Source organism: Patagioenas fasciata, chromosome 10, assembly GCF_037038585.1.
Source record: "Patagioenas fasciata isolate bPatFas1 chromosome 10, bPatFas1.hap1, whole genome shotgun sequence".
Classification (NCBI taxonomy): domain Eukaryota; kingdom Metazoa; phylum Chordata; class Aves; order Columbiformes; family Columbidae; genus Patagioenas; species Patagioenas fasciata.
The window spans coordinates 19,970,555-19,982,364 of NC_092529.1; the positions used below are offsets into that span (position 1 = coordinate 19,970,555).

General features: G+C 58.1%; 1 protein-coding gene across 1 annotated transcript; it reads left to right on the forward strand.

The window, feature by feature from the left end:
- The first annotated feature begins 2,928 nt into the window (after positions 1–2,928).
- Positions 2,929–6,061, forward strand: FEZF2 (FEZ family zinc finger 2). Its single transcript, XM_065845724.2, has 5 exons — positions 2,929–3,392; positions 3,732–4,576; positions 4,666–4,800; positions 4,893–5,025; positions 5,473–6,061. Exons 2-5 carry the CDS (start codon positions 3,788–3,790, stop codon positions 5,733–5,735), a joined length of 1,320 nt encoding a protein of 439 aa, XP_065701796.1. The 5' UTR covers positions 2,929–3,392; positions 3,732–3,787; the 3' UTR covers positions 5,736–6,061.
- Positions 6,062–11,810: the final 5,749 nt, after the last annotated feature.

The following is an 11,810-nucleotide window of genomic DNA, read 5'->3' on the forward strand; positions in this document are numbered from 1 at the left end:
TGCTCAGCGCCGACTGCCCCGACGGGTGCCGGGAGCCGAGCCGGCCGGGCCTGCGGGGACCCTGTGCTCCCCGCCCGCTCCGGACCCACCTGGGACGCACCCCGGAGCCCTTCGCCCAGTTGGATTTGTTTGTCGGGGGGCGAAAGGGAGACTCCGGTCAGTTTTCGATGTCAGAGTCCGGGGCGCGTTTGCGTCCGGGGCTACCGGGGCGTGTGGGACCAAGTGATGAAAAGGGGCGTTCGAGAAGCCCCGAGCGAGCCCGGCGCGTCCCGCGCAAGGGGTCGGAGCCGCCCCGACACCGCCGTCGTTTTTTGGGGGAGAGCGCGGTACAAAATTAACAGTAAGAGCGATCGCGTCTGCGTCGCGAGAGGATTCGCAGCGTGCGCCTTTCTAGGGAAGAATCAGCAAACCATTTCTCCCCTCCAAACATCGGGGCGTGAAGGATTAAAACCCCATGGGAGAAGCAGAAAGCGGCAGAAAGACATGGGACCCTGCAGCCCGCCCGACGTGTAGCCGCTCCTGTCCCCAAAAGCTGGGCTGGGCCGGGCCACTTCGACCCCTCTCAAACCCGCCAGCCCCGTTCAGAGCGCAGAAAGGGGTGAAGGCAGGGTGGTGGAGCTGGGGCAGCTGGCTCGAACTCAGTCATTTGTAATATGCTCGCCCGAACAGCAGAAGTCCAATCGATAGAGACAGCCTCCAGCTGTGCTTAAACCTGCGATTTCAATTAAAATACTGAGCTCCGATGCCCGGCTCTTAGCTGGGATCTAAAGCACTGATGCACAAGGCGTGCGGTACCCCAGCTCCTTGCCGGCTGGGAGGCAGCAGCACATCCCGGGTCGGTACCCGGCCTCAGGCTCCGAGAGTCTTCTCCGGGCCGCGGAAAGGAGGCGGCCCCGGGGCTGCTGTACCGGCTCCCCACCACCGTTCCTCGCCCCCGGGAGCCCTGAGGCCTGCGGGACCCGCTGTCCTGAGCAGGGCAACGGGTGCGGAGTGGCGGAGCCGTCCGCTCGGCCAGAGAGGGAGAGACCGGGGCCAGAAAACATCCCGGCAAGGACGAGGGCGGCGCGGGGAAGCTGGCAGCGAGCTCCCGGCCCTGGCTCCGCAGCCCTCTTTTATCCTGCCCGAAATCATCTCGTTTACAGAAAATATTTGTTTGCACTATTAGTTGGTACTGGAGTTAATTACTCAACGTGTGAGCGGAGAGTAATATGGATAAAAGCAGCCCCAGTGCTTATTGTGTGGGTGAGCTGTTGAGCGGTGCTTGAATAAACTGCAATTAGGGTTAGATAGAGATTAATTAACATGTGAGTGGCAAGGTGTAAAATAGTTCCCAACCCTCCACTCAGTATAATCTGCAGGCGAGGAAAAGAAGTTTGTGGAGGCTAATTAAATACTTTGCTAAAGCCGGCGAGCCCCGGGAGCGAGCGGAGCGCAGCCACCGCCTGCCCGCTGCCCGACAGAGGTGCGGGCTGGGCGGGCAGCTCTGCCGCGGCTCCTCAGGGCTCAGACAGGCTCTCCCGCAGCCCATCCACCGGACGAGGCTTGTGCCGATGCCTGTAGCTCTCCGCAGTCCCGTCCCACCCTCTCCCTCAAAAAGCGGGGCGGTTTTCCTCTCCCTTACACAGTGACCCATTATAGCCAGGCGGGGAGGATGGAGCGGGCAGGGCTGCGAAACGCCAACACCTGATGCTCCAGTCGAGGACCACCCCCAACCCCGCAAGCCGAAGTGGGGTGTCCGCCGGCCCGGAGCGCAGCCCCGGGACAGGGCGCTCCCCTCCGCCCGCGGGAGCCCCGGGGGAAGTCGCCGCTTTCAAAGTTTGTTTCTGGAGCGTGTTGTGGTTCGCAGGTGAAAAAGCCTGTCTGCAAACAGCCGGCAGCGATCTGCCCCGGCGGGGAGAGGAGGCGCGGCTTTGTCAGCGCCGCACAAAACCCCCGAATTCCTCCAAACTTTCTTAGGCGTGCTAGGGAGGCGGAAAGAAAAAAAAAAAAAAAAAAAAAAAGGGGGCCTTTTCATTGCTTGCTTTACCTCTGGCCAGGCTCAATCTAAACCCTTCGCTTTCCCCCCTCCTCCCCCGGATAATCCTCCCCTTTATTTTAGAAACACACAAAACCAGGTTCCACGCAGCGCTATAGTGGTTACAAGTGAAAGAGAATTGAGCGCCTTGAATCGCTGGGGGAAAATTGGTTGGGCTGAATAGCCCCGGCAAGGGACGGGGCGGCTAATCAGGGCCGGGAAGGTGCTGCCGCTGCAGCCGGGCCCCCCTAAAACAGGTGGACACGAGGCTCTCTCAATTACCGCGTCCTTGCATCTGAGGTTTCTGCAAATCCTCCCCTCCCGCATCAAGTCGATTTAATTAGAGAGAGGAAGGGAAGAAACCCCGGCATCCAGGCACTATAATGTTGCGTCGCCTTTTTTTTTTTTGGGGGGGGGGGGGATGGGGGGGATAGGGGGGAGGATGGGTGGGCACGACCAGGGCTAGAAGGGAAAGGAAGAGTCACACGGCTGCCCCCCGGGGAAGCGGGTACTTTTCGGGGGCGACAATTCGCAAGACTCCCGTTCGCAGCACACCGGTCCTTTTTATTTTTTTAGTTTTCCTAAAGCAGTGAAAACCCAGCCCTGGACTCGACTCTCTCCCCGTTTATTTAAGGCTAATCACCAGCTGCCCTGAGAGGGGAGGGGGTGGAATTAAACTAAGTTTAATTAACATTAATACACTGTCCTAATTAATGGGTTGGCTATTAATTTATACATGCTGGGGAGGCTCGCAGATAAGTGACAATTTATTAATTATCTTCCAGTTCGGTTGCAACGGAGCTGATTGCAGATGGGTTGCCAAAATAACCCGAGCATGGTTGCGTGGTAGTTGTTTCAGGAAAAAAAAAAAAAAACAACAAAATTCTCCCCCTTTTTTTTTTAAAAAAAAAAAAAGAAAAAATTCCTCACGCTCACTCGGAGTGGCTCTTCTAACCCCAGCGAGAACTGGAGCACTCTTTTCCACCCAACTTGTGAATCGCACTTGCCTTCTAATTTGCCACATGCAAAACGATTCCTCTGCTTTGCAAGTTGCTTTTTAAGAAGGGAGAGAGAGAGGAAAAAAACCAGCTCGCACACGAGCGATTTGTGCGTCTTAAACTGGAAGGAAATTGTGCGTGGAGAGAGGGGGGGCTTCTCTTCCTCTCTCTGCCCCAACCCACCGCGCTCCAGCCCGGCGCCTCGGCTCGGGGAAGATCCATGGTGGCATCCCCATGTCATTCTGCTCGAAGTGACTTCATGTGATGTCAGCTTTAAATGTATGAGACCGTGATCTGACGCTCAGGAAGATGTTTGCTACCAAAATGTGACTGTGGCCACACCGAGCTGTTTGGATATGTCTCGCCGGCACTGATTAAAGGTAAGGGGTCCCACGGCGAGCCCCGCCGACCCTCGTCGTGCCCCCGCCCCACATTTCCCGCACCGCGGCCATCGGTGGGGCTGGGCTGGGTGGCATTGGGCTGGGGGAGGTTTTTCTTTTCTTTTTCTTTTTTTTTTTTTAATACTAACAAGGTCTAGTTTGCATGTTACTTTAGCGTGTTCCGCTTAATGAGCAGTAATCTGGTACCCTACGTGCCATTGTTCTTGGATATGTTCATTTGAATGTAAATAGGGAGGGGGTGCCAGGGAGGGGGTGCCGGGGGGGGAAGAACAAGGTGCTTATTAAATTGATTTGTCTCCTGGCTTTTCTGGAATGCAGAGCCGAGAGCGGGAGCGAGTCGCTGCTCACACCAAGTTCTCGCACGGCGGAGCGACATGGCGAGCTCGGGGTCGCTGGAGACGGTCATGCCTTCCTCCTGCCCCCGGCACGACGGCAGGGCCACTGCCGCTAACCCGTCCAAGACCCTGGCCTTCTCCATCGAGCGGATCATGGCCAAGACGTCGGAGCCCAAGCCAGCCTTCGAGCAGAGACAGGGCGGGCCAGAGCCGGACCCGGGCAAGAAACCGCTGAGCCTCTGTTCGCCCCTGCCCTGCGTGATCCCCATCCCGCCACTGGGCTACGAGGTGCCCTCCAAGACTCTGCTCAACTACTCGGAGCTGTGGAAGAGCAGCCTGCGGGGCGGCGCGGGGCTCTGCAAAGCCAACTGCGGCGTCTGCTGCAAGGCAGAGCTCACCCTGGGCCAGCCCAGCGGCCGGCTCATCAAGCCGCAGGTCATCCACCAAGCAGGGGCTGTACCGGCCGCTCCCCGCTCCCTCTACTACTTCAACTACCTGGACGCCGCGTACCACCCGGCCGACATCCTGCACGGACAGCTCTTCCCCGCCGGCCTGCTGGGCGCCCCGCCGCCGGGGGGGCTCTCGGCCCACCAGAAGCTTTTCCTGCTGGAGAACGCCAAACTGGCGGGACTGGCGGCCGAGAAGCTGCCGCCGCCACCGCCCTTCGCCCACAAGGAACGGCTGCCGGGACACCTGGACCAGGTGATGAAGGAGGCGGCAGCGGCGGAGCGCGGCGGCCCCCCCAAGGGCCACACCAAGCTGGGGGGCGGCGGCGGTGGGGCGGCGGAGGGCAAGCCCAAAAACTTCACCTGCGAGGTCTGCGGCAAGGTAAGGGGGGCGCCGGCATGGGGGGGACGGTGGGGGGCGGCCGGCGGCCCCGCCGTGCTTGACCTCGCCTTCCCGGCGCTTCCCCGCAGGTGTTCAACGCGCACTACAACCTCACCCGCCACATGCCGGTGCACACGGGGGCCAGGCCGTTTGTGTGCAAGGTCTGCGGGAAGGGTTTCCGTCAGGCCAGTACCCTATGCCGGCACAAAATCATCCACACCCAGGTAGGTGGCGGGCAGACGGGGTGTGGGAGGCGGCGGTTTCCCACCTGCTCTCCCCGCAGTCCCCCTGACGGGCTTCTTGCCCCCCGGTACAGGAGAAACCCCACAAGTGCAACCAGTGCGGGAAGGCGTTCAACAGGAGCTCCACGCTCAACACCCACATCCGAATCCACGCCGGCTACAAGCCCTTCGTCTGCGAGTTCTGCGGCAAGGGCTTCCACCAGAAAGGTGAGCCGGGCCGAGGGCCCCCGTGGGGCCCTCGCCCATCATTAACGGGGATTAAACGCGCTGAGCTCTACCCGGCTGGGGGAGAGAGGGGCGCGGGCAGAGCCGCCGCCGCCGCTCCCAATTACTTTCCCTCTAAGCCGGGCCGCATCGCCAAGGACTGCTGACGGTTCTCCCTAAATGCTTTTTAAATGAGAGGTGCCGGGCCTTGGTCCTAATCCAGAACCCTCCATTTGCCGCGGGTCACCGGGCTGACCCTGCGTCTCATTTGTGCCGTGCCAGTTGCGCGCTGCTCCACGGTGACACGGACCGAGTTTGACAAGTGGGACGGGGTGCAGGGGGGTAGACACTTCCTAAAGCCCCCGCCCGTCCTTCCCTACCTTACCTGTGCGCTGTGCGGCCCGGGCACCCTCGGGTAACCCCCTTTTCCATCTTTTTCCTCTGTCGCAGGCAACTACAAGAACCACAAGCTGACCCACAGCGGAGAGAAGCAGTACAAGTGCACCATTTGCAACAAAGCCTTCCACCAGATCTATAACTTGACTTTCCACATGCATACCCACAACGACAAGAAGCCCTTTACGTGCGTCACTTGCGGGAAAGGATTTTGCAGAAACTTTGATTTAAAGAAGCACGTCCGAAAGTTGCACGACAGCGTCTCCAGCGCTCCGCCGCCGCCGCCGCGGGACCCTGGGCGCAGCGGGCAGAGCTAAGGGCCCGGCGCACCGCCCCACTCGGACCTGCTCCACCAGGCCAGCACTATTTATCCAAATCAGCCTTTGGTTCTCTTGTCTTTTCCCCAGCGAGCTCAGCCGCCGGTAGCAAGCGATCCCGAGCCGCAGTTGTATATAAGAGGAATCTTATTTAACGGCGCATTGCACCGCCGGAGCGGGCCAGGAGGGGCCGGGCTGGCCGCCCCCACCCGGCGCCAGGACAGTGCTCTTTATACATGTCTGTAAATCTCCATTTTAAATGTACGCTCGAATAAGTGAGGAATATATATATATATCTATATATATATCTATCATGGGACAATAAACCGGCCCTTCGCAGGTGTCTCATTTCCCACCTCGGCCCCGGTCGAGCGGGGAGAGGGCTCAACGGCAATATCCCCCGTGTAAACGTGGCTTGCGGGTCTCCAAGAGCCGGGCCCTGTCGCTCCGGTGCCCAAAGAGCGCCGCGGGCCCTAGAGGAGACAAAACGAGGGCGGGAGGGAACCGGGCTGCTTTAGAGGGCTGCTGCTCCCTGGGAAAGGGGCAGCGCCGGTGTGCTGCCGGTCCCGGCCGCTGCGCAAAGGGCAGCTAGGAGTTTCCCAGTGCCGCTCTCCGGGGTCGGTTCATTACCGCATGTTTAAGCCGCTCCTGAATTACTATCTTTCCCTGCATGCAGATGAAATGATCTCACGCTTGCTTTCTGAGTAATGGCCCAAATTAAGAGAGAAAACACAGACCCTTCAAACCGCATTACATTAATCTAATCACTCCCAGCAGGCCTCAGAAACTCTTTTTGATCAGAATATGGATAATCAAGCACTTGGATTGCACTAAATATTCCCTTCTCATCTCCCCCCCTCCCTCACTTCTAATATGCAAGTGTCTATTCCGGCCACGTCGTTAGGAACAATATTATTCTAGCGGAAAGAGGAGATAGAGCCGACCGTGGCTGTGCGTGCTGCTCGGGCCCAGCCTGCCAATGAAGAGGGGAACGAGAGAGACACCAAAATGCCTGGGGACGACGTAATGGGGAGTTCACCTTTCTCCGCTTAATTGAGTGGTTAAATGGTGGGAGGCGAGGACGACCACAGATCGGCGCCGAGCGCAGGAACGGGAGGCGACCCCGCGCTCCAGCTTTCTGGATTCATTATTCGGCTACGCTGCTCCGCGATCCCCGCGGAGCGGGCTGGGGCCGGGGTACTGACAGGCCCCGTACTCCCGCTGGAGGGACGGGGGCGATTTCGGAGATTCTCGGGGTTTGTATTTTTAAGAGCCAGAAGTAGCGGTTTGATAATTCGGGTCAGATGAGGAGCGGGAAAGGATGTCCAGTGATCCTGGCAGCGAGGAAAGATAGTGCCAGAATTTGTTAAAGGATTTTTGGGAGAGATTTAGGTTAAAAGGAAATTTAAAAGGAAGGAACAAAAAAGCAACACTCGTCGGCCTCAGTCACTGCTCTGGAAAACTTTAGGTGCGGGAAACCGTCCCCCAAGCGAAGGGGCTGTAGCTCAACCCCTTGCACGTGGAACGCGGCTGCAATCCGTCAGCCGAGCCCGGCTCTCCCGCCACCGGCACAGACGGGGCGGGACAGCCCACAGGTCGGGGGCAGCAGTAAGGGACCCCCTCTTCGGGAGGGCACTGTGCGGAGGGAGGCCACGGCAGGACGAGGTCCCGGAGGAGAGGAGCGAAGCGGGCCGTGCGCAGCCCAAGGAGTCGGTCCCGCTGCCAGGTCCGGGGGAAGCGGCGCTTCCTCCGCACCTCGGGCACTGAGAAGAGGTCTGGGCTGCCAACCGGGTGCGAAAGCGGGAGCCAGGTGCGGCTGCGGGCTCCACAGACAGCGAGCAGGCTGCTTCCCCAGCCCTCTTGATGATGCGAGAGCAGTGCAAAACCCGCTCCCGGGAAGGAAATTAAGGAAGCGCGTTCCGTTCTCACTTTTATAAAAAGGGACGTTGTTTACAGAGCCGTCGGGATGGGGGGGGAGGGGGGCTGGAAGCATCCTCGTCACGGCTGAGGGCATCCTCGGGGCACCCTGACGGGCCGCTGGGTGGGTTTGGTCACCTCGCCCCTCCCAGGGGGCAGCGGGCAGCCCTTCCCGGGGCGGGTGTCGCTCCGGCTTTCCCCCGACCTCGGCGCACTGGGAAGGGGCCACCGCAGCGCGCTCACCACCGGTCGGCCCCGGGCCCCCCCTCGGGATCTAACCCGGATCCCGGCACACACAAGCCGCAGATCGCGGGGGAGGGGCGGCTCTGTCAGACACACACACGCCAGAGACTCCAATTATCTTCTCCCTCACAAGATGTTTCTGCTGTCCACGACTGCTCACACTTCGGCACTCTTGCCAGCAAGCCTCAATAACAACACAAAACCCGCACAAAAACCCCTCTCCCGGCGCCGCAGCCGCGCACACAACAGATTGAGCGGTGCCGGTGCCTCGGGGGGAGGGTTAGAGGTGCCTCCGTGCAGAGAGAGACGTGCCAGCGTCGCCGGGCTTCCCCCCGGCCCGCCCGGCCCAACCCGTCGCCTCCCCGGGACCAGGCGCACCCAGGTGCGTCCCGCCGGGCACCGGGAAGCGAACAACCTAAAGGCAGCTGCGTTGCCCTTTTCCCCGCACTCCGCTCTCCAAACGTCTGAGCAACCAGTTTGCTGCTAGAAACATGTTAATTGCCAACGGAGCTCATTAAGGCATGCACATGCAAAACACAGCGAGAGAGATTAAATGGACAAAAGCGCAATAATGAACTGTCAACAATCGGACCCATCTACACGACCAGGAGCACTCAAGAATGAGGCATTTAGAGGCAACAAAGGATTGTCTGGGACAGGAAGAAAGGACGACCTAGACTTTTGTTTAGTCAACACAATTGATTACAAATGAGAGATTAACAGGATAGCTTCAGAGTTTTTTTGAAGGAGGCAGAAGAGAAAAGTCCAATTAAGTGCACCGAATGTTAACTACATTGATTTCCACGGCCAGCCCTAGAGAAATTCTCATTAAACCATCCCTGGCGATCCCTTTTGGAAAGTAATTTGTCTCCCTGATGGAGCAGAGAAAAGGAGCCGTGTAAAGAGAAAGAAGCGCTAGTTCTTGGCACAATGAGCTTAGGAGACACACTGGAAAGAGCCAAAGGGGGAGTTAATGAGCATCTGACAAGCCGCTTGGACCCGGGCCTGGAGAGCAGCGATGAAAAGATGGAATTGGCCAACAACTATTCTTTATATCAAACATAAAAAGGCCAATCTGAAACAGGGCTGCTCAAAGCTGGTGGGGAAGAAAAGAAAGGCCCCCACTGGGGGGTGGAGTGGAGGCCTCAACTGCCCCATTGGGACGGAAAAAAAAAAAAAAGAAAAAAAAAAGAAAAAATGCGCTGGCATGTCCCTCTCCGATCGAGCGGAGCTCCGGACCTCGGTACCTCCCCCGGGCTGGGCACGTCCGAAGGGGCCCGACAACCCCGCAGAGGTAAATCACCCAGCAGCCCAAATCGCAGCGGCCCTGGCTCTCTCCGAGGCAGTGCACCCTGAAACTCGCCTTCCTCCTTCCCGGGGCTGCATTCGCCCACCTGCACCGAGCCCTCCCGCTGCCCCGGGCTGCAGCCTCCCCGGGGGAACGGGCACTGCGGAGCGCAGCGCAAGGCAATGCGCCTCCTCTCCCCTCATGTAGACACGGCTCGCTCCGAGGCTCTTAAATCAGATTACAGCTCGTTAATAACAATTTTGGCTTAAGTATATGTTGACTTAGGTTTAGGAATGGCTTAGCACTTTCGCTTAAGTCAACACTACAGCTAAATCGACACATGCCTTCCCCAGCCCGACGGGTCCTCGCGGATGCCCAGGTGCCCGCAGGACTTGTCCTTTTCTCGCTTTAAGCCGTTTTACGGGACTATTTGCGTTACTTTTAAGCGAGCTCGTCGGCCCGCGAACGTGCCAACCCGCCCCCGCGTGTTGCACACGAGGGTCCTCCCTGTGGAGGGGCTTCGCGGGCCCCGCCACCTACCAGGGTGGGGACATGGCTATTCGTCCGCTCTCAGACTCCAGCCCCTGACGGCGCGACCCGTGCCCACTCTCTAATACCTCTCCACCTCTCTCCTCAAGCCCTCTCTATCAATATAAATTTGGAAGCCCCGGGAGCCGGGGCTGCGCTGCTATCCACACCCGAGCTCTGCGGAGAGAGGAAGGGGCCAGAGGCAGCTGCGCCCGCAGCCCAAGGGAAGGCGGCCCGGCGGAGGCATAGCCCTTCGGCCAGCACCGACAGCGGCCACGGCGAGAGCTACCGGTTCCCCGACCGCCTTTGACCCCAGAAACAACCGCATACGGACGGGCCAGCGAGGGGGCAGGTGGAGCCGGCGGCTGTACAGGCTGAGGGAACGAGCGGCCCTCGGGCTGGGAGCGCTCACACTTCCTCTCCCAAGGGCTCCTGCAGGCAGATCTCACGCCATGGTCAGCTTTGCCCCAAACTATTCGTGTTCCTACCTCACCTCTTGCCGTAACCCTCCCCTTTTTCTGTCGAACCACCAGCCCTGCCGCTCTCCAGGGCAGCCCCGGTGTTCCAGCACCCAACATCATCACCAGGGGGCTTTGGTAAAGACACATAAAGAGGAGGAAAGCTCCCAACTTACCATCTTGCCTCTACCGTCCTCCCTAATTCTCCAGGCGACCCTTCTCCACCTTTGAACCCCACTCCTAGTTTACTCTCACCCTATCCAGGCAAAACCCACAGGCTCATGCTATTAGTATTTCTGTAAATTATCTCTTGCAGTTGTTTAACTGATTGAATCACAGGGAGGTGCGCTCAACACGTGCCCTCAATCTAGAAAGCAAAAGAAGTGGAGCGAGCATTTAGACTTCCGTGCTTTCTGTTTAGGAAGAAGCTACCTTTCCCTGTCAGGTGGACCGCGGGGATCCCTTCTGCTTCCTCCCGCCCCTCGGCTGCGCTGCGGGTGCTGAAAGTCAACGGTGCTCTTAAAATCCGTAAAGATCTACTTTAAAGTTACTCTAGTAAGAGCGCGTTTAGTCACGCAAAGTCCTTCTTGTCCCTAGTGGGGATGGGGAAAAAATGCTGTCCAACAAGGAGCACAGAAAAAGGCTCTGGTCCCAGAGTTTATAAACCCGAAACAATACCAAACTACACTTTCCTTATCTATATTGCATCTTTGCCGTTTTCTGCCTTTGCAAAAGAGGCAGGCTAATGAGTAACTTTAAACGCGATCTGGTCCGGAGACGGGAGAACTTCCATCTGATGGGGCAGGGACTGGGCAGCTCCCCGGACCCGCAGCGCTGCAATTCGCCTCTCCCGGCACCTCGCCGAGCCTTTCGGGGCACCTCCGATCCCCTGCGGACCACCCAGCCCGCGGGCGATACAAACAAACGGAGGCCCAGCAGGTTCGGAGGACTCTGCGGCGCTGCGGCGGCAGCACGGAGGGGGCGGCCCCAGCCCCGGGGGAAACGACAAAACGCTTGCCCAAATCCAATGGGCCGGGCGCTTTAAACCACCTGAAAGCCAAATATCTGCCCAAATCAGCGCCGTTGCTTCGGTGCAACGGGAACGTTTGTCCTTCGAAGGGCGCAGGCGTTTTAAATCGCACAGAGAGCATCTGAGAGGTCCTGCAATCGCGTTCCCAAAGTCCCGCTAACTGTCTGGTACTCCTTTTACTGTCGATCTCACTGCTGCCAGTTGCCAAGATATTTCACATAAATAGAAGCTTTCTGATTTATAATCAGCCTCTTCCTTCTGATTCATTATGTTAATGAATTGAGATATTACCAACATTGGATTATCGCATCACTGAATGAATCCAGCAAAAGAAAGCTGATTATAAACGAAAAAGCCAACTGTACCCGGAAACTTAATAAAAAGAAACGATCGAGGAATAGTGTAAAGCGGCTGCAGTTGTTTAAGCTCACTCTAAACACCGTTCCCAGTTAACGAGGGGATGCGACAGTTTCGTTCACACACACAAACCTTCCCCCCGTGGATTTACGGATACGTTTTCCACCGTTACGGTTGTTATCACGAACGTTTCCAAGGAATCAAACCCGCTGCCCTGGGCCTCCCTGGCAATCTCGGCGCCGTGAAGTGATGGA